Source organism: Acartia tonsa, unplaced genomic scaffold (assembly GCF_053477335.1).
Source record: "Acartia tonsa isolate MP-2025a unplaced genomic scaffold, ASM5347733v1 sca1, whole genome shotgun sequence".
Classification (NCBI taxonomy): domain Eukaryota; kingdom Metazoa; phylum Arthropoda; class Copepoda; order Calanoida; family Acartiidae; genus Acartia; species Acartia tonsa.
In genome coordinates this window covers 293,541-317,513 of record NW_027649595.1, presented here as the reverse complement: position 1 = coordinate 317,513, position 23,973 = coordinate 293,541, and the positions used below count along the sequence as shown (strand labels likewise).

General features: G+C 30.9%; 1 protein-coding gene and 1 long non-coding RNA gene across 2 annotated transcripts; both read right to left on the bottom strand.

Moving 5' to 3' along the window:
- LOC145310474 (uncharacterized) lies at nt 1–18,912 on the bottom strand. Its single transcript, XM_080150425.1, has 9 exons — nt 18,817–18,912; nt 17,722–17,818; nt 17,125–17,212; nt 7,569–8,255; nt 5,690–5,776; nt 4,128–4,409; nt 3,800–3,888; nt 1,537–1,558; nt 1–990 (listed from the first exon to the last, which is right to left on the bottom strand). Exons 4-9 carry the CDS (start codon nt 8,229–8,231, stop codon nt 112–114), a joined length of 2,022 nt encoding a protein of 673 aa, XP_080006551.1. The 5' UTR covers nt 8,232–8,255; nt 17,125–17,212; nt 17,722–17,818; nt 18,817–18,912; the 3' UTR covers nt 1–111.
- Nucleotides 18,913–19,966: 1,054 nt separating this feature from the next.
- LOC145310459 (uncharacterized) lies at nt 19,967–23,281 on the bottom strand. Its single transcript, XR_013876554.1, has 4 exons — nt 23,194–23,281; nt 21,874–21,970; nt 21,442–21,529; nt 19,967–20,184 (listed from the first exon to the last, which is right to left on the bottom strand). It is a non-coding gene; the product is annotated as an uncharacterized LOC145310459 (long non-coding RNA).
- Nucleotides 23,282–23,973: the final 692 nt, after the last annotated feature.

The window sequence follows — 23,973 nt, the reverse complement described above, 5'->3', positions numbered from 1 at the left end:
ATATTTTTTTAATTGGATAACAAATTATGTTGTATGTTTGGATTTTTATATCAGAAATTAGAATATTATTTATAATTCTCTGATAAAATTATTTAGAACACTCTCATTCATTTACATTTCAATAGAGAGAGGATCAATATTGTCAGCTGTCATCTGGATAGAGAGAGGATCCTCTTCAAATATTTCTTCTTCTTTAATTTCTTCCTTGATGTAAACCTCTTCACATTTAATTAAACTAATAGATACAGAGGGTGGAACTTTATTGCAGCTTTTCATCATTTCTAAATGTCCAGGGGATAACATTTTATGAATTCTTTTATGTCTACTCAAAGCACTATTCTGAGAAAATGTCTTTTCACATTGATCACATGAATATGGCTTTTCACCAGTATGTAGTCTTTTGTGTAAAGTCAAAGCACTATTCTGAGAAAATGTCTTTTTACATTGACCACATGTGTATGGCTTTTCTCCTGTATGAATCCTTTTGTGTTTAATCAAGTTACAACTATTTGTAAAGGTCTTTTCACATTGATCACATGAGAATGGCTTCTCACCAGTATGAACCCTCGTATGGACAGTCAATTCACCACCAGTTTTGAATGTCTTTTCACATTGATCACATGAGTATGGTTTCTCTCCTGTATGGATTCTTTCATGGAGAGTCAATTCACCACTTCGTTTGAATGTTTTTGAACATAGATCACATTTGTATGGCTTCTCACCAGTATGGATCCTTTTATGGACAGACAATTGACCAACAGTAATAAATGTCTTTTCACATTGATCACATTTAAATGGCTTCTCACCAGAATGGATCCTTTTGTGATTAGACAAAGTACTACCAGTTACAAAGGTCTTTGCACATTGATCACAAGAGAATGGTTTCTCTCCCGTATGAACCCTCATATGAACAACCAAAGAAGATTTCTGTGTAAAATTCTTGTTGCAAATATGACAGGTATTCATGCTGGTATATCCTCTCTCAATATCCTGAAATTATTTTTATAAATTAAAATACAAAATATTTTTAAAATGATATTTTCAAATAAACATAAAATGTATAAAACTATTGAAAAAATTTAGGATTTTACGGCGATATAAATTCAAAATAAAAGAAAAAAACTTGTTTATAAAGTCACCATTTTTAAGTTCATCAATAAAGAAGGGGGGGGGGGGGTGACTTGTAACACGACATACCAGCAATTTCATTTTAGAGATAATTGGAAAAAATCTCTTTGGTTGTGTTACTAATTACCCCAAGTTTAAGTATCTTTCAAAAAAATGTCAGGGTTGCTTGTAAGGGGAAAATTTTTATAAACGGCGGAAGCGTTGGCCCCGCCCCGTTTTTTTACGGACATTCTGGGAACGATTATAGAGGTGCTAAGCTTTTTAAAATGTACCTTACTGTTCTATGAATCATAAAAACCCTATTTCCGCAGGGATAATCTTCGCAGTTAAATATATAAATACCTTAAAATATAAAATAGATCTGTATAATGGATTTCTCTTTGTTCACTATGAAAGTTGGTTGTTGACTGACGTTGATTCAATTATCAACCTAAAATATAAACAATAGTCAACTCTTGTTTACAAATAAAACCTTCCAAAATCTCCGCCCATTTGCTTAAATATGATACTGAAGGCGGACTTCTCCCACTTTAGAAACTGGACAAGTAAATACTTTTGTTAAAGGGTGGTGATATTATTTACAAAAATTTCGAGGCAAATTATTGTTTATTATTCATTATTACATGAGTAGGTTTTTAAGTATAAATATGTCAATTTGTTATTATATTAGATTAATGTATTATAGAGGCTAAAACAGAACAAATATAATCTTATTGTGTACGTACAGACCAATGCAAAGGAAAAAATATTATAGATTTGCTTTGCACACAATATATAAGAAATTAAGTTACCTTTCATGAGTTTATGCCTCTGCGGATTTCTCTCTGTTCACTGTGAAAGTTAATTGATGACTGACAATGATTCTATAATCAACCTAAACTATAAACAATAGTTATCTCTTGTTAATAGAGTAATCTCCGCCTATTTACTTAAATATGATACACAACGCAGACTCCTCCTACTTTTAATAATTCTGGCGGCAAATTATTGTCTATTTGTATGAAAAAGCTTTTAAAATGTACACATGTCAATTTATGTTGTAACATTGCTGTTTCACTAATTCAAAGTTTATTTTAATGATTACAGGGTGACAGACAATAATATTTACATTGCATGTTATATGATACCTATTAGACGGACTGATGGACATACAAATGGCAGGATTCGGACGGTCGTAGTGTACATTATTGATTGATAGATTTTATAAATGTAAAATCCATTCTTGTTGCTATACTAAACTATAATCACGGAAGGACATACCGACATATAAATGACCGGCTCACTTAGACTATTTTTAAAGTAAAAGAAACATTCTGCTAGCCCTACTAAACCTAGTCAAAGTTAAGAGTTTTTTGTTAACTTACTTAAACATTCGAACGGACATACCATCATACGCATGTCAAGATTATTAAAAAAGATTAACCTGTGTGTTTTCAAACAAAATTAGTAGAAAACTTCATTCTTGTTGTTTCTATACGCTGTGCATTTTTATTTTGTTATAAATTATTCTGAAAATAATATATTTACATAAGACAATTACCATTATACTAAAACCATAAAAATAAAGTTTAGTTAATTTTACAATATTTATTCAATGTTAATATTGAAATATGTTGTCAAAATAAAAACAAAAAAATATCATTCTATACCTATATGAGCGACCACTTTTTCTGTTTTTTACCTTATGAATTATTTTCGACAGATTTTTTATAAAACGGCTTGCTTTATTGCATCAAGATCCATGACAGATCTATATAGGAAATAAACGTCTATATATGAGCTCGAGTCTTCCAATGGTAAAGTGTTTAATACTCATAGTGGTCCAATAATCCATAATAAACTCTCATTGACCAGAACAATAAGACCCATTATTTTACTCTATAAAGAATAAATTTATTTCTTTTATTTCATGTTGCTATTTGAATTATATTTAAGTATTACATTTCTCTTCATAAAATAGAAAATTTAAATTTCTAAAATAGTAAATCAAAGAAAACTTAGTTTTAAAATAATTTGATACTAGCGACGCGTCCAGATATTAAACTAAAATTTAACATTTAAATAAACATTTTAACCCTTTCAGGACAATAATTTGAAACAAAAAATACTAGGATCCCAAAATATTTTTAAAAAAGAGAGGCAAAATTATAAACAAAGTTTTAAATAAAAATAATGAAATTTAAAAAAGGACAGAAGGAAAGGGATATGAGAGAGAGGGACATTTAATCTTTAAAAAAAAGATGAAAAAACGAATATTCAGGCCCAGGGATAGGATAATGTAAGAAAAAGATTAATATTCAATCTAGCCTATAGCGGTATAATTTTAGAACGCCACCTCTAGTTATCAATATATTAAATTCTAAGCTTAAATACAAACTTATTTATAAACTAATAGGATGTCTTACTGTATGTATGTATGCATGGTCAATGCTCTCATCTCATAAACGGCTGGATGAAGAATTCACTAATTTAAGAAGTTTGGTATTAATCTGAGAAAAAAAGTCTTTAAGCAAGGGACGATGTATTTAGTAGTATGATAAATTAAAGATTTACGGATATTAATTAAAACTGGATGATGAATTAAGTTGTATATTTGGATTTTTATATGAGACAGTAAAATAATATTTATAATTCTCTGATGAAATTTTGTACAACACTCTCATTCATTTACATTTCAATAGAGAGAGGATCAATATTGTCAGCTCTCATCTGGATAGAGATAGGATCATCTTCAAATATTTCTTCTTCTTTAATTTCTTCCTTGATATAAACTTCTTTACATTCAATAAAACTAATAGATAAAGAAGTTGAAACTGTATTATTAAAGTTTTTCATCGTTTCTAAATGACCAGAGGATTTTTTATGTTGTGCTAGAGCTGAACTATGGGCAAAATGTTTGTTACAAAAATTACATGAGTATGGCTTATCACCTGTATGAATCCTTTTATGGACAGTCAAGTTTTTTTATGAGTGAAAGTCTTTTCACATTAATCACATGCATATGGCTTTTCGCCAGTATGGATCCTTTTGTGCTTAGTCAAATCACTATTATGAGAAAATGACTTTCCACATTGATCACATGAGAATGGCTTCTCACCTGTATGAACCTTTTTATGTTTATTCAAATGGTCAAGGCGAGAAAATGTCTTTTCACATTGATCACATGAGTATGGTCTCTCACCAGTATGTACCCTCCTATGAACAACAAAGTGAGATTTCTGTTTAAAATTCTTATTACAAATATTACAGGTATTCATGCTGGCATATCCTCTCTCAATCTCCTGAAATTATTTTTATGGATTATTATTACAACACAAAATATTTCCAGATTAAATTTTTTTTACATATAATCCTTACAAACAAAAATTCAGCAGTCTATCTTGAATATCAACTTGTATGTTCACATTTACCCCACTACCTTTCTTTTAAACAGACTAATAAATTTCTGATTTAGAGGAGTGCAGAAGGGGGTTGTTGGGGGAATGGGAACGGCTGTAATTTTCTTAATTTTGAAGCTAAAAGAACAATGTTTTTGCAGAAAATGTTTATCATTATGTAAATTTTATATTATAAATATCAAAATATAAATTTCAGCGGCCGCGCCGTCGGCGGTAAAACTGCGGCGGTTCTTTATGAAGTTTTAATACGTTATTTGAAGTCTCTAAGTCTAAAAATGCGACCAAAGGAGCCTTTTAAAGATTTCCGGAGACCTAGAGGATCAGGACCTGCAGGATATTTTAGTATTTTGGTACGATAAAATGCTTTGTTTAAGTAAAAAAAATATTTTTGCTCTAACTGGATGACTCTGCCAGTTTTGCTGGCATCCTGTGCCCGCTAGGATGAAGATATTCTAAAAAATTCCAACTCTCAGTTATGTGTCATACCCATACTTAAAAAGTCACGCAGTTTGGGCTCTTTATCTTTCACACACAGAAAATGAAATATAAAAAACCGAAGGGGGGGGGGGGGGGGGAGCGTTAAGAGTTAGGGAGGTAAGAAAAAAATAGTTTGTTCCATGCATCACTTTTTCTTTCAAAGGAAGATTTTTCAAAATTCTTAGTATTATCCTATTATATAAAGAAGTAAGCGTTTTTTGTCTGTCCCGAAGGATCTCGCTAACTGCTGAACCGATATTGTTCTCCTTTACAGTGAAGATTCTTACAGGTCCTGGGAAGGTTTTAAACGATTTTTTGGGAGATTGTATTCACCCCCCTCAACCCCAATTTTTTTAAAAATCTGTTGAAATTCAAATTTAAAATGGTATGGGGTCAACTTTTCCCCCTCCTACCTTAAGTGCCCCTAGAGGCTTCTAGGGGGCGTAGCTGCTAGTGATTATATAAAGGAAAAAGACCCCTCTTGAAGTCTGTATTAAAACCCTTAAGGCTCACACACCCTCAATTTTAGCTTAATAAAGGTCTTAAAATTCGTATAACTCTGTGCACGCTACTGGTTTAAACATAGTTTAAACAATTGTGAATTTCATATAGATCAGATAACACACCTAACCCGGCCTAACTCCTTCTGTAGAAATAAATTAAATCATAAAAAAAACTATAAATACCTTATAATTGAAAGTAGATCTGTGTAATAGATTTATCTCTGTGAATTTTAGTTGCTGACTGACTTTGATTCGATTATCAAGTTCAACCTTAATCATAAACAATAGTTAGCTCTTGTTTTACAGAAATTATGCAAAACTAAATCTCCGCCCATTTACTTAATTCTGTTGCTCAACAAAGCTCCTCCTACTTATAACTAGAATCTGAGTTAGAAAATATTTCTGTGAAGGGGGATTATAATAAATAAATTCTTGCGGGAATTATTTTCATATTGTAAATCTGTCCACGTAGTTTTTTTCAAGTAAAAAAAAAACGTTATTAAAAGTGAATTTATCTTATATGCCTGTCTTGTTTTTACAAAATCAGTTTAACGACCAATTTAGCCCAATTTTTTTTATATTTATTATAATTTAAAATTATTCCTCCCTATTCAATCAGAAACTGGACAAGCAAATATTTATTTATAAAGGGTGTGCAGTTATCTTAAAAAAAATTCTGGCGGCAAATTATTGTTTAGATAAATGAGAAACTTGAATAGGTTCAAGAAAAGATTTGAATTAATAAAAGTGACATGAAAAATTGTCATCTAAATTGAATGGATATTATAGGTTAGTTTGTTAAGGAGTAAAACCTCCCCCCCCCCCTTTCAAAAAAGCACTATATAATGTTTGGAATTATATTAGATTATTAGATTATACCAATCCTCCCCCCCCCCCCCCATTTGAAATCCCTCAAAAACATTTGCTGCTACTTCTCATCTTGGTACGAAGCCCTTGGTTTTAACACAATTTCCCTACCTGTCACTAATAAATTAGGGGGTAATCAACCCCCCTCCCCAGTTTACCCCAGTGATAAAAGTATTTTATGCGCCATTTACCCCAACAAATTAATCAGGAAAGTTGAGCATTGGCCAAAAATAAGGAAAATATCGCTTTTTAAGCTTTTAGGAAGGTGAAGGAAGTTATTACTGTACCCAAGAGATATTACCCTCTATATTGGGATACAACATTTAGTAATAAAATAAGGATGATAACATCCAGAAAAGCAAAGCTCTAAATTCAAAGATAGAACAAACGAGCAATAACTTTTGTTGAATGTCAGAACATAAATATGTAGGTATAAATAAAATTGAACACATAAATTAATTGCAATATTGCTTAAATACAGGATACAGTAGAGGACATACTTTAATTATTTAGTTTAATTATAAGGATGCCTTGATTACAATAATGTAATTTGTTGTCTTGTAACGATTATAGGGTTACTACGATTCCTGAATCTTACCTAACTTTTATAGCTATCATCATGCAAAGTTAAAAAGAACAATTCTAACATGTCTAAGTTAAAGAGTTTACCATTACGGACATAAGTACGGACGGACGGAGGTACAGACTGACTGACCCTAATTATAGAAATATTTAGTAATAAAATGAATAACCTGTGTTTTTGTTAACAAAATTAGTGGAAAACTTCTGTCTTATTGATATCTATACCCTGTGCATTTTTATTTGTTTATAAATTAATCTGAAAATAATATATTTACATTAGACAATTATTTTATTTACACTACAAGATAAATAAACAAAATAATGAGTTTCTTTATACTGGAAAACAATAATATCAATCATGTAAAAAATCATTTAAACAGCAAGTTGTATGTGAAATAAAATGGAGACAGATTTAATGTGGAGATCCTATAAAACCAAGTGTAAAGTAAGTATATTTAGAATTTAAATGAATAAAAAATTGCAACAAATAAAGATAAAATGCAGATTTTTAATGTGAAAAATAAGATTCAGATTTTCATTTAAATTGAGCAATAATCCTGTCTCTCTAAATAAGCATTTGTATCCTATGACAATTAAATGTTAAGATTTATATTTTATGATGAACAATATCAATAGTATCAATTCTATCTTCATCATAATTCTGTTGACAAGAAAGAGGATCTTCTATTTCCTGTTTAATATTTTCCTCAATATTATCAGCTCTAGTCTGGATAGAGAGAGGATCTTCATCGGATATTTCTTCTTCTTTAACTTCGTCCTTCATATAAACTTCTTCACATTCAATGAAACTAAGAGATACAGAAGGTTGAACTGTTTTATTACAGCTTTTCATCATTTCTAAATGTCTAGTGGATTTATTATGTTTTAATAGGGCTGAACTAGAGAAATAATGTTTGTCACAAAGTTTACATGAGTATGGCTTCTCACCTGTATGGATCCTTCTGTGTTTAGTCAATTCACTACCAGATGTAAATGTCTTTTCACATTGATTACATAAGAATGGTTTCTCACCTGTATGGATGATTTTGTGATGTCTCAAATGACCAATTTGAGAAAATGTCTTTTCACATTGATCACATGAATATGGCTTTTCTCCTGTATGAATTCTTTTATGGACAGTCAAACTTTCATTACGAGAAAATGTCTTTCCACATTGATCACATGAGAATGGTTTCTCTCCCGTATGAACCCTCACATGAACAACCAAGGTAGATTTCTTTGTAAAATTCTTGTTACAAATATCACAGGTATTCATTCTGGTATATCCTCTATCAATCTCCTGAAATTATTTTATGGATTAGTATTAGAACAACAAAAAATACAGATATTTCTAGGTAAAAAATTGTTTACACAAAATCGAGAAAAAAGGTAAAATAAAGGATGACAATTTTCATGGAAGTAAAACTAAAAAAAACAAAATAGTATAAATCCAATGATTGCATTATATAAAAATTGTTGCTTTCTTAATAACTAAATATTTATAAGTGCAAATAGCCTTTCAAGATCCTTTTCTTTCTTTTTCTTTATTACAGATCCTTTTCTTTCCAAGAAAAAAACAGGCAGTCAGACAAGCAATACAAATACGAATTGTAAAAGTCATATCCAAGTTGTTGTCAATAAAGCTAATTGATTTTAAAAGAACAAACGACCTTTCTTTAACAATTTACGATAAGAGCTAGTGTTATGTACGTATATACAACCAGATGTAAGAAATCTTTGCTTTTAAAAATTGTAGAAATAAAGTAATATACAAGGATAACAACATTAATAAAAGCGAAGCTGATAAACATGGAATGACAGCATTTATATTTGTGTACAGAGGTTGATATGGTTTTATAACCCAACCATCCCCCCGCCACCTATCACCAGATTTGAATTTTATAATTATTTTTCATAATATTTAGCAACTCCTCCAACTTAAATTATTCTAAATTAATGATAAATGGGCGGAGTTAGGTTTTATTATTTGAGGCAGGGGAGTAAAATGAGGGATTTCAAGTTTGGGGTAAGCACCCCTTTATCCCCAACCTAGGACTTCTATGATTTAGGGCGGTAAATAATAAATAATAATAAATAATTACATACACAAAGAACTAGAAATAAATTGTTATCATAAAAGAAAAACATTGATGACAATATCTATAAAAGCCAAGCTCAAATAAGCCAGACTAGCATCAAAATACAGGGAACAATGGCCAACAAATTGATATACATTCCCTATAATCATGATGATACACATAATTATCCCTTCTGTAGATTAAAATTAGTGGTTGAAACGATAGAACACTTAACTTAATGAATCAACTAATCAAAATTCCCTAGTGTCCCACTCCCTAAAGTTTTTAAGCAAACGAATAAGAAAACGTAATTCTAAAACTTTAAAAAAATAAAAAATCTGCCATCTATCTTTAATAAAAGCTGAGGAAAGGCATAATAAAAGCGAAGCTCTTAAACGGTAGGACAAATGAACATTAACACATTAGAAATGTCTGAACTGAATAAGCAGAATATAAATGTATAAGTCTAAACAAAATTGTAAGTAAATTTGTTGCAAAGCTGCTTAATTACAAGATAAGAACTTGATTATAGAGATGGTTCCTTATGACACTGTACTTAGTTGTAACAGGAATCAGTATTCCAAAAAAATCCAATGAATAGGATAATTTTAGCACATAAATTTTTAAAATGATCATATTGTTGCTACGCTTTCTGAATCATACCTAACTAACATAGGAATAATCATTCCAAGTGACATACATAATGACTAAATTAATGAAAAGAGCTTACCATTCCAGACACAGGTATGGACGGACCAACCTTAATTATAGAAAAGCTTCGCTTTTAAACAGCAGCATTGAATAGCATAAGAGAATGAGTCTGAAGTAATGACGTAAAGCACAAAAATATAAAAATACCTTATAATATAAAGTAGATCTGTAAATGGATTCTCTCTATTCACTGTGAATGCTAGTTGCTGACTGATATTAATACAATTAACAACCTATAACATAAACAATATATACCTTTTTTTTAAAATAGAACCAAATCTCCGCCCATTTACTTAATAATGACGCTCAACACGGACTCCTCCTACTAATACCTAATCAGAAATTTATTCTGGCGGGAAATTATTTTTTATCTTTATGAAAAAAAACATAGAATAAAAAAGACCAAATCTATCGTACCTTCATACTTAAGTTGAATTAAATAATGTTAAGTAGCCCCACAGGGTTAGGGCCTACCGATTTATGGATGCTGTAATCCTTGAATTTATTCTATATTTAATTTAGACCTTTTGTAGGATTAGATCTTTTGTACCATATGGCCTTTTAAGTCCATTCCCCCTTACTTTACTGCTCGAAAGGGAGCATTAGACTACTAGGTGGTTTAAGATGGGGTCATAGTTACACAAAGCCTTGAAGTTGGCACGGGGGCTTGCGGCTTAGCAAAACAAAAAGGTGTAGAACTCTTGTCTTTTCTTCTACCAAATTTCTAACTTTCGTCTATGTCTTTTCCCCTCTATACCAAGATTAAAGGGTTTAATTGTCAATGAGAAAGAGTCATCGCTGGACGTACCAGCGGCGCTGGCTCTCGAGGAGGAATCATATTTCTAGAACCAGCCATGTAAATTCTATTAAGATGAAGCCCCTAGAGAATAAGGTGGAGCCTTAAGTATGAATAAAAATAAATAACCTGTGCATTCAGAAACAATATTGGTAGGAAACTTGTTTTCTTTGTAACATTGCTATCTATACTTGGTGCATTTTTATGTAGTTTATCTGAAAATAATATATTTACATTTGATAAATATTTTAATCACACAGAAACCAATAAATGATTATGCTTAAAAACATCAATATTATTAACTTAAAATTAAAGTGTTAAAAAGTAAGTTGTAAGCAAAATAAAAAGAGAGATAGCATTAAACAAGAAAATTCACATATCAATTGAGATTAATACAAAACTCAGATTTTTTAGATATTTATCCAAAAGTTATTTTTCTTTTTTAATAAACAAAGATTCAATTGCGGTGTTTTAACAGTAAAATTGAGATTTAGAATTTATTATTGAGCATTAATCATGTCTCTCTAAGTAAACATTTGTATCTTATGACAATAAAATGTTTATATTTCTATTTTATGATGAACAATATCAATAGTATCAATTCTATCTTCACCATAATTCCGTTGACATGAAAGAGGATCTTCTATTTCATGTTTTATATTTTCATCAATATTGTCAGCTCTTATCTGGATAGAGAGAGGATCTTCATCAAATATTTCTTCTTTAATTCTTTGACATAAACTTCTTCACATTTAATTAAACTAATAGATACAGAGGGTGGAACTGTATTATTACAGCTTTTCATCAATTTTAAATGTTTAACAGATTTTTTGTGTTTTGATAAATGTGAACTAGAGGCATAGTGTTTGTCACAAAGTTTACATGAGTATGGCTTTTCTCCTGTATGGATTCTTTTGTGTTTAATCAAAGTACTTTTATCAGTGAAAGTCTTTCCACATTGATTACATGAGTATGGCTTCTCACCTGTATGGATCCTTTTGTGTCGAATCAAAGAGCTTTTATCATAGAAAGTCTTAACACAATGATCACATGAGTATGGTTTCTCACCTGTATGGATCCTTTTATGGACAGTCAAATCACCATTCTGACAAAATGTCTTTTCACATTGATCACATGAGTATGGCTTGTCACCTGTGTGGATCCTTTTGTGTTTAATCAAAGCACTATTGTCATAAAAAACATTTTCACATTGATCACATGAGTATGGCTTCTCACCTGTATGGATTCTTTTGTGTTTAGTCAAGAGACAACTAGTTATAAATCTCTTTTCACATTGATCACATGAGCATGGTTTGTCTCCTGTATGGACATATAGTGATATGTCATACCACTATGGTCATAAAAAACCTTTTCACATTGATCACATGAGAATGGCTTCTCTCCCGTATGGATCCGTTTGTGTTTAGTCAAACCACCATTCTGAGAAAATGTCTTTCCACATTGATCACATGAGAATGGCTTCTCTCCTGTATGAATCCTCCAATGAACAACCAAGTTATCTTTCCATGTAAAATTCTTGTTGCAAATATCACAGGTATTCATGCTGGTATATCCTCTCTCAATCTCCTAAAATATTATTTTTATTAATAAAAAAGTTACTATAAAACTTTGGGGACTCCTGAGAAAAATCTGTAATCTATCTTTGATAAAAGCGGAGGAAAGGCACATTTCTTATAAAAATTTGAATCAAAGCATTACAGACAGACCAACACATTAAATGATGTATAGAGTAGGTGGGATATTAGGAAATTGACAGCAAATTATTTAAAAAACAAGAATAACAACATTCGTAAAGGCGAAGCTCTGAAATGGTAGAACAAATGAACATTAACACATTGAGAATGTCAGAACTGAATAAGCAGAATATAAATGTATAAGTCTAATTAAAATTGTAAGTAAATTTGATGCAAATCTGTATAATTACAAGATAAAAACTTGATTATAGAGACCCTTCCTTCTAATATTGTACTTAGTTGTAACAGGAATCAGTATTCCAAAAATCCGATTAATAGGATAATTATAACACATACAATTATTTAAATGATCATATATAGTTGCTACGCTGTCTGAATTGTACTTAACTACCACAGGGATAACCATGCCTAGTTTGAAATTGAAAGAACAAATATAACATGACTAAATTAATGAAAAGAGCTTAACATTCCAGACAGAGGTACGGACAGGCCGACCTTAATTATAGATAAGCTTCGCTTTTAAACATCAGCATTAAATAGCATAAGAGAATGAGACTGGAGTAATGACGTAAAGCACAAAAATATAAAAATACCTTATAATATAAAGTAGATCTGTATAATGGATTTCTCTCTGTTCACTGTGAATGTTAGATGCTGACTGACTTTGATTCAATTATCAACCTAAATCATAAACAATAGTTATATTCATTAAAATTAACAAAATCTCCGCCCATTTACTTAAATATGATGCTCAACGCGGACTCCTCCCACTTTTAATCAGAAACTGGACAAGCAATAGTTTTTGTTAAAAGGTTGTTATGTTATCTAAAAATGAATAAAGATTCTGGCGGCAAATTATTGTTTATAATAGATAAATAGTAAGAGTAGGGGAAATGTCTTGGCTCATAAACAGGCGCAACTCACTACAATGTACAGTTAGGACTTCTCAGATAAAGGTCGTGCAATCAAAGGATTGGTTGTCTGATCGCATCCCATTACACGTGGATGATGCTCTGGATTCTCTATATGATCACTTAAATCAAAGGAGAATCCTGCCCTTACGAGGTAATGGTAATATAAATTTTCATAATGTATAAATATCAATTTGTTAATAAACAGGACACAGGTATAGTATAGAACAGCGGTAAAACCGCCGCACGTCAAAAACCGGTATATCCCGCCATTATTTTTGCTTTTTTTTCGCTAAATTACACAAATTTGAATTATTAAAAACAAAATTTTCTAATCAAGTTCACATATAATTCAAAATTTGGCTGTTTTAGGCAGGAGCGGCGGTTCGGCCGCAATTTTTCAAAAATACATGTTATACCCCATTAAAGCGCCAAATTGTACTCCTCTATTCCTTTTTTAAAGTCTTAAAACACCTACCTTTACGGAAAATACTTTGACCTCATATATGTATTTTAATATAATGTAGCATCTCCAACAGGATTAATGTAAACTGGACACATACAATACCTAATAAAATAAAGTACCTTTCGGGAGTTTATTCCACAATCAAAATTCCTCTGCGGATTTCTCTCTGTTTTCTGGAAATGTTAGTTACTAACTGACATTGATTCAATTATCAATCTAAAATAAAAACAATAGTTAACTCTTGTTTAATAATAAAACCTCACAAAATCTCCGCCCATTTACTAACTTATTCAAGGTGCTCAACGCAGACTCCCCCCCCCCCCCCCTTTTCAATCAGAAACTGGTCAAGCAAATGTTTTTTATAAAGGGTGTGGAGTTATTTTAAAGGAAATTCTGGCGGCAAATTATTGTTTAGATAAATGAGAAACTTGAATAGGTTCAAAAAAAGATTTAAAAAGTGAGATGAAAAATTTTCATTTAAATTGAATGGATATTATACTGAAAGATCTTGCAAACAGCTACAATAATCAGGATAGATAATAGGGATATGACCCTCTTTATTTCCTCTCGGGGTAAAATATTTAGAAATAATAAAGTGAATAACCTGTAATTTGTAAACAAAATTAGTAGAAAACTTTTTTCCTATTGATAACTATGTATACTCTGTGCATTTTTATTTCATATTTGTCATGAATTAATCTGAAAAAAATATATTTACATTAGACAATTATTTTATTTACACTACAAGATAAATAAACAAAATAATGAGTTTCTTTATACTGGAAAACAATAATATCAATCATGTAAAATATCATTTAAACAGCAAGTTGTATGTGAAATAAAATGGAGACAGATTTAATGTGGAGATCCTATAAAACCAAGTGTAAAGTAAGTATATTTAGAATTTAAATGAATAAAAAATTGCAACAAATAAAGATAAAATGCAGATTTTTAATGTGAAAAATAAGATTTAGATTTTCATTTAAATTGAGCAATAATCTTGTCTCTCAAAATAAGCATTTGTATCCTATGACAATTAAATGTTAATATTTATATTTTATGATGAACAATATCAATAGTATCAATTCTATCTTCATCATAATTCTGTTGACAAGAAAGAGGATCTTCTATTTCTTGTTTAATATTTTCGTAAATATTGTCAGCTCTCATCTGGATAGAGAGACGATCCTCTTCAAATATTTCTTCTTCTTTAATTTCTTCCTTGATATAAACTTCTCCACATTTAATTAAACTAATAGATACAGAAGGTTGAACTGTATTATTAAAGGTTTTCATCATTTCTAAATGTCCAGGTGATTTATTATGTTTTGTTAACGCTGAACTAGAGGGATATTGTTTGGCACAAAGTTTACAAGAGTATGGCTTCTCTCCATTATGGATCTTTTCATGGAGAGCCAATTTATCTTTCCGTGCAAAAGTCTTTCCACATCGATCACACGAGAATGGTTTATCCCTAGTATGGATACTTTTATGTCTGATCAAGAGACTTCTAGTTGTAAATGTCTTTTCACATTGATCACATGAGAATGGTTTATCACCAGTATGGATCCTTATGTGCTTAGTCAAATGAGCAATTTGAGAAAATGTCTTTCCACATTGATCACATGAGTATGGTTTCTCGCCAGTATGAACTCTTTTATGGACAGTCAATTCACTATTTTGAAAAAATGTCTTTTCACATTGATCACATGAGTATGGCTTCTCTGCTGTATGGGTATGTTTGTGTCTAGTCAAGTTACTACTAGTTGTAAATGTCTTTTCACATTGATCACATGAGAAAGAGTTCTCGCTAGTATAGATCCTCTTATGGAGAGTCAATTCACCACTTTGTGTAAATGTCTTTCCACATTGATCAGACAAGAATGGCTTTTCACCAGTGTGGATCCGTTTCTGTCTAGTCAAATCACTATTCTTAGAAAATGACTTTTCACATTGATCACATGAGAATGGTTTCTCTCCCGTATGAACCCTCCTATGAACAACCAAGTGAGAATTGTGTGTAAAATTCTTATAACAAATATCACAGGTATTCATGATGGTATATCCTCTCTCAATCTCCTAAAATAATATTTTTCAAATAATCACAAAATTCATGTAACAACAAGAATGATAACTTCCATAGAAGCAAAGCAAGAAAAAACAGCCTGTCAGACAAGCAATTAAAATTATAAAAATATATTCAAGCTAAATAATTTTATGTACAGACAAATGTAGGAATCTTTGCTTTTAAATATTGTAGAAAGAAAGTAATAACAAGGATGACAACATTATACATTTATAAAGCATTTATATTGTTTACAGAGGTTGATATGGTTTTATAACCCACCCATCCCCCCCCCTATCCCCATATTTAGTGTTTATAATTATTTCTTATAATATTTAGCAACTCCTCCTACTTTAAATGTTCTAAATGAATGATAAATGGGCGGAGTTAGAATTTAACATTTGAGGCAGGGGAGTAAAATGAGGGATTTTAAAGTTTGGGGTAAACACCCCTTTACCCCCATCCCAGGACATATATGAGTTAGAGCGGTAAATATAAATAATACATTCATATAGAACTGGAAATAAATCTTTATTATAGAAGAAAAACAGTGATGACAACATCTATAAAAGCCAAGCTCAAATAAACCAGACCAGAAGAAAAATTCTAAAGGATCTAAAGGGATAAGACAATCAATTCCTATGATGATGCACATAATTACCCATTCTGTAGATTAAAATTAGTGGTTGAAACGATTGAACACTCAACTTAATGAATCAACCAATCAAAATTCACTAGTGTCCCCAAAGTTGTTAAGCAAACGATTAAGAAAACGTTATTGTGAAACTTTGGGGTCATATTTCTAATAAAAATTTGAAAAAGAGCAGTACAGACAGACCAACGCATCATGTGATATATAGAGTAGGTGCAAATTATTTACAAAACAAGAATGACAACATCCATAACGGCATAACTCTGAAATGGTAGGACAAACAAACATTAAAACAAGTGTCAGAACTGTATAATTAGAATATAAATGTATATGTCTAAATAAAATTGTAAATAAATTTGTTGCAAAGCTGCTTAATTACGAGTTAAGAACTTGATTATAGAGATGCTTCCTTCTAACATTGTACCTTATTGTAATAGGAATCACTATTAAAAAAATCAGATGAATAGGATAATTATAACACATAAAAATGTCTATGTCAAGAAGGTTAAAAATCATGTTTTAAATGGACATACAGACATCTGGAAATGATTATACAGTTGCTACAATACTAAACCGTACCTAACTACCACAGGAAAACCATACCAAGTTTGAAATTGAAATTCTAACATGACTAAATTAATGAAAAGTGCTTACCATTCCGGACAGAGGTACGGGCGGACCAACTTTAATTATAGGAAAGCTTTGCTTTCAAACATAAGCATTGAATAGCATAAGATAATGAGTCTGAACATAAAGCATAAATAATATAAAATACCTTATAATATAAAGTAGATCTGAATAATGGATTTCTCTCTATTCACTGTGAATGTTAGTTACTGACTGACAATGATACAATTATCAACCTAAATCATAAACAATAGTTAACTCTAATAATAAAACTGAACAAAATCTCCGCCCATTTACTTAAATATTATGCTCAATGCGCTGACTCCTCCCACTTTTAATCAGAAACTGAACAAGCAATAGTTTTTGTTAAAAGTTTGTAATGTTATTTTATAATGAATAAAGATTCTGGTGGCAAATTATTATATGATACAGATTTTCAAAATGTAAATTTGTCATCATATAAGATTAAAGTAATGTGCGCATCAAATAGAACAAATGTTAACTTTATTTGTACATGACCTCTAAGGGGCTTGGTGCCAATTCGGGTTCTATCTAAACCTCTCCATGCACCTTGACACATAGTCTGTGTCTTATAATTGCTATATAAAGCCACAATTTTCCCAATAGACAACCAACCCTTTGATTACACGACATTACCAATTACGCTAATTCCGCAGGTTTTTCCATATGAGAAATGGACAACAATAATGTACCTATGTAAAAAAATATTAAGAAATTAAAGTACCTTTCATGAGTTTATTCCACAATCAAAATTCCTCTGTGGATTTCTCTCTGTTCACTGTGAATGTTAGTTGCTAACTGACATTGATTCAATTATCAACCTAAAATATAAACAATATTCAATTTGTTTATAAAAAAAAGGTAACCCAAATCTCCGCCCTTCTAATTGTTACGATGCTCAACGCGGACTCCTCCCACTAATACCTAATCAGAAACTTATTCTGGCGGGAAATTATTTTTTATCTTTATGAAAAAAAGACATAAAAAAGACCAAATCTACCCTACCTACATACTTAAGTTAGGTTATGTAATGCTGAGTAGCCCCGCAGGGTTAGGGCCACCAGATTTGTGGATGCTGTATGCTAATGTCGTATGGGTGAGTTGCACCTGGACTGAACAGTCAACTTGTCAACTCAAGGCCAGACTCTTGGTCCTTCACTTCATACCCGTGGTACAGTACATTACAGACAACCAACTCTCTGTGATGCACGACCTTTGTCTGAGAAGTCCTAACTGTGCATGGTAACGAGTTGCGCCTGTTTTGGGCCAAGGCATTCCCCCCACTTTAACTATTTACGTCGCGCATCTGACATAGTAGCAGTACCATTTTTAACGTCTTTAGTTATGACGCGGTGTCGGACCGAGATTCGAACCTAACACCTTCCCGACGACGAGCGGATGCGCTACGTGTTGAGCAACGGTCGCGGGTCGCGGGTGGATGCTGTAATCCTTGAATGAAATCTATATATAATTTAGGCCTTTTGTAGGATTAGGTTTTTTTCTAAGATCAGGTCTTTTGCGGTGGCAGCATATTTTAGCAACTTTGCAACAAATACAATTTTGTTAACACTTATACTATAAATATTCTGCTTATTAAGTTCTTACAAGTGTTAATGTTAATTTGTACAATTATCTGATTTTAGAACTTTGTTTTGTGGATGTTTTCAGCCTTGTTATATGATATTTATAATAAGAGAAAGAATATTTTTAAAAAGATTGTCACATTATGTACATGGATACTAATATCCATTTATCATATTACTAGAACCAGTCATTTAAATCCTATAAGGTGGAGCCTTCAGTATTAATAATTAATAACCTGTGCTTTTAGAAACCATATTAATAGGAAACTTGTTTTCTTTGTAACATTGCTATCTATACTTGGTGCATTTTTATGTATTTTAAAAATTTATCTGAAAATAATATATTTACATTTAATAAATATTCTATTCACACAGAAACTAATAAATTAATGATTGTCATTATGCTTAAAAACATCAAAATTATTCACAGAAAAACAAAATAAAATAAATCATTTACAAAAGTAAGTTGTAAGCAAAATACAGATAGGATTAAACTACTTTGTATGTATAGCCTTTTATAAAGGAAAACAAATGTAACAAATTAAATTGCTTTTTAACAGTTAAAATGAGATTTAGATTTTTATTTGAACTGAGCAATTGGCATTAATCCTGTGTCTTTAAATAAACATTTGTATCCTATGACAATTAAATCTTTATATTTATGTTTTATGATGAACAATATCAATAGTAACAATTATATCTTCATCATAATTCTGTTCACAAGAAAGAGGATCTTCTCTTTAATGTTTAATATTTTCTTCAATATTGTCAGCTATCATCTGGATAGAGAGAGGATCCTCTTCAAATATTTCTTCTTCTTTAATTTCTTCCTTGATATAAACATCTTCACATTTAATTAAACTAATAGATACAGAAGTTGGAACTGTATTAATACAGCTTTTCATCATTTCTAAATGTCCCCGGGATTTTTTATGTCTTGATAAATCTGAACTAGAGACATAATGTTTGTCACAAAGTTTACATGAGTATGGTTTCTCACCAGTATGACTGCTTTTATGTCTTGTCAAATGACTACTTCTGTTAAAGATCTTTACACATTGATCACATGAATATGGTTTATCTCCAGTATGTATTCTTTTATGTCTCGTCAATTCACCACTTTGTCTGAATGTCTTTTCACATTGATCACATGCGTATGGCTTCTCATCAGTATGGATTCTTTTATGTTGAATCAAAGTACTTCTATCAGAGAAAGACTTTTCACATTGGTCACAGGAGTATGGTTTTTCACCAGTATGGACTCTTTTGTGTTGAGTCAAATCACAATTCCGATAAAATGTCTTTTCACATTGATCACATGAGTATGGCTTCTCGCCAGCATGAATTCTTTTGTGTTGAGTCAAATTATTACTAAGATTAAAAGTCTTTCCACAATGATCACATGAGAAAGGCTTCTCACCTGTATGGACTCTTTTATGCTTAATCAAATCACTATTCTGAGAAAAAGTCTTTTCACATTGATCACATGAGAATGGCTTCTCACCTGTATGAACCCTCATATGAACAACCAAATTACCTCTCAATGTAAAATTCATATTACAAATATCACAGGTATACATGCTGGTATATCCTATCTCAATCTCCTGAAATTATTTTTATGAATTAGTTTTACAATAAAAAATATTACCAGATAAATTTTTTTTTACAAAAGGTAAAAACTTCCGTAGAATCTAGAAAAAAAACAGTAAATTCTAAACAAAATTGTAAGTAAATTTGTTGCCATATTGCTTAATTACAAGATACTATTTAAGGACATACTTACATTTTTAGAACTTTATTATAGAGATTTTCCTTGTTGTAATAGGAATCAGTATTCCAAAAATACGATGAATAGAATGATATAAACATCAACATGTTTTTAATGGACGTACGGACAATTTGGTGACGATTATAGAGTTGTTACGCTTTCTAAATAGTACTATGCCACCATGCCAAGTTTGAATTCAATAGGACAATTCTTATATGACAAAATTAATAAAAAGAGCAAACCGTTCCGGACGGACCAATCCTAATTATAGAAAAGCTTTGCTTTTAAAAATCAGTATTGAGAGAGATTCTCAATTGCAACAAAAAATCCGCCATAAATTTATATTAAATATCTTCTATCTTTATATTAAATATCTTCTAGAAATTTAATATAATTCAGAGCATTATTAACAGACCATGTAATTTAGATATTTGATGCTTATTGGAATAGGGAATCTTTACTAACAAAAATTCAACAATCTAACTTGAATATCATCTGAGAAATTCATATTTCCCCCACTCCATTTCTTTTTAACAGAAAAGACGTCGAAAATTTAATTATTGAGTAATTAGCTTGGCATACTAAAATTCAGGAGAAATGTTTTTAAAAAGAACTTAATTAGACCATAAACACACATGAAAAAGGATGAGAACATCCATAAAAGCGAAATTCTGAAATGGTTGGAAAAATGAACACTTGTAGAGCGTCAGAACTGAATATGTAGAAAATAAAAATGTATTTAATTTTTTTTTAAATAAGTAAAATTGTTGCAAATCTGCGGAAATATTGGATACTGTTTAAGGATTTACTTACATTTTTAGAACTTGATTATAGAGATGATTCCTTATAACATTATACCTTGTTGTAATAAGAATCTGTATTCCAAAAATCATATGAACAGGATAATTATAACAAATAAAAATTTTAAATGAACGTACGGACATTCTGGTAACGATTAAAGAGTTGCTAAGCTTCTAAATTGTACCTAACTGTAATCATGTATCATGTAGGAATTAACGAAAAGAGATGACTGTTAAGGACAGACGGGCCGACCGTAAATATAGAAAATCTTCACAATTAGATATATAAATACCTTATAATATAAAGTAGATTTGTATAATGAATTTCTCTCTGTTCACTTTAAAAGTTAGTTACTGACTGATGTTAATTGAATTATCAATCTAAATCATAAACAATAGTTATACCTACAAAAACTAAATCTCCGCCCAATTACTTAAATATGATACTTAAATAGGACTCCTCCCACTTTTAATCAGAAACTGGACGTTAAAAGGTTGTAATGTTAAATTGTAAGGAATAAAGATTCTGGCGGCAAATTATTATTTATCATATTCATGCATTATTTGATGATATACATTTTTAAAATATAAATATTTTATTTTGTCAACATATAATATCAATGTAATTTAGCGGCTCAAACAGAATAAATGTGAACTTAATACAGACAGACGGTCAAAATTGGAGAAAGGCTTTGCACATAAAATATGATAAGAAAATAAATTACCTTTCATGAGTTTATTCCACAATCAAAATTCCTCTGTGGATTTCTCTCTGTTTTCTGGAAATATTAGTTACTGACTGACAATGATTCAATTATCAATCTAAAATAAAAACAATAGTTATATTTATATTTACAAAAACTAAATCTCCGCCCATTTACTTAAATATGATGGTCAACGCGGACTCCTCCTACTTTTATTAGAAACTGGATAAGCAAATATGATATGTTGTTATTTTAGATAAAGGTAATGGCGGCAAATTCAAGGAGGGAGGTGACATTGAGCCATTATTAAGCTAGTCCCCACGGTTTTTAATTAGGTTTTTTTTTGTTTGACCAACAACTTTGGGGACTATAAATGTATTCCGATTGGAGGGTATTTTAACTTGAGTGTCCAAACGTTTCAAGCAAAAATTTATATCTACAAAAGGGGTAATTTTGTGTATTAACATTTGGGATGTACATCAAATTATCGGCCATTGTCTTATCCCTTCATATTGATTTTGATTAGTTTCTTAGAGTTTGGATCTAAGACTCTTGGAGTATGTTGAGACACTTTTGTATAGCCACCAGGGCCAGCTCAAGCTCCACGTTCAAGTATGACTTGACACGCTGTCTCATGAGAGCTCCTCGTTATTACCTCACCCTCGCCGATTTTTGAGTATGGCAGGTGTTCCAGATTAAGTCACCGTAATGAATGACACTCTCCTCAGAGGAGCCTGGAATTAAGGGATGTGTTGCTATTATACACATGATTATTAGGCTTCTAAACTACCTAACAATCTCCCTTCCAATGCAACTGGGGGAGGTTGCGTGAATCCACATAAGAGAATTTGAGACAACATGTTGTGATTGCAACACGAGTGGGTTTGAACTCGAATTCTCATCACCGTAACTCAGTGCGTTACCACAGAGCTACGGTGCCCCCTATATCCCTTTATATCCCTGGGATATAAGGAAGAAAAATATACTAACTTTAATACAGGGAAAATATTCTTTATTTATATGAAATAGTTTAGTTTAGAAACTTGATGTGTATAAACTGACAGACAACAATATTGTAGATTTGCTTTCCATATAAAATATGATATGAAATTAAACAAGATACCCTTACATCCTTATAATAAAGTAACAGGATGTCTATTAGTCTGTCTATCTTGCTAACCACTGAACTGAAGTGATTCTCCTTTACAGGATAGCTTCTCATAAGTCCTGGGAGGGTTAATAGTTCATTTGAAGGAGGGCACAACCAACATCCCTCCCTTACCGATAACGGAGCGGCAAGGGGCACGACTGTTAAGGGTTGATGAAAGTAATCACATTTACCTGATTTATCTTAGTTATTTATTCAAATGAAGGCTGGGAGAATTATACTTTTATTTCATTGTTATCCGTTATCTAAAAAAAATCAAAAGGTATAAAAAAAAGATTTTGATTTGCAAAATAGAAAAAAAAATTGTTTTAACCAAATAATCTTAAATATCCAGCAAAAGTAGAAAAATAATATATACAGATTTCATAAGGATAAATTAAGTTTGGGGAGGTAGGAGCGGGGGGTGGTTACCACTTTCACATAATCCATGATTATTAGATTAGGTGTTATTGTTGGACAATATAACCTAAACTAAAAGTAAACTTTTATCTCAAATAACCTATAGTCTAACATTAATATCAAGCATAATAATGATGGAGTAAGCGATTTTGGCAAAACTCCTTCCCTCTAATATTTACTTTAAAAATAATATAATATTAACAAAATTATAAGAAAACCCATTAATCATCAAATTTCAATTTTATGTTCTATGATATCAATAGAATATTTATTCTCAATTTCTTCTCCTTCTATTTCCTGTTTTATAGTTTTTCCAATATTCTTAGCCTCAATGTTGATAGAGAGAGGATCTAAATCAAGAGTTTCTTCTTCTTTTATTTATAGTTTGATATTAGCTTCACCACAATCAACAAAAATGGTAGAAGCAGAAGGTGGAAATGTAATTTTAGTACTCTTAAACTTTTGGATATGTCTTGCTGATTTATTATGTTTTGACAGGTTTGAACTGTCAGAAAAAGATTTCTGGCACAGTTCACAAGAGTATGGCTTCTCGC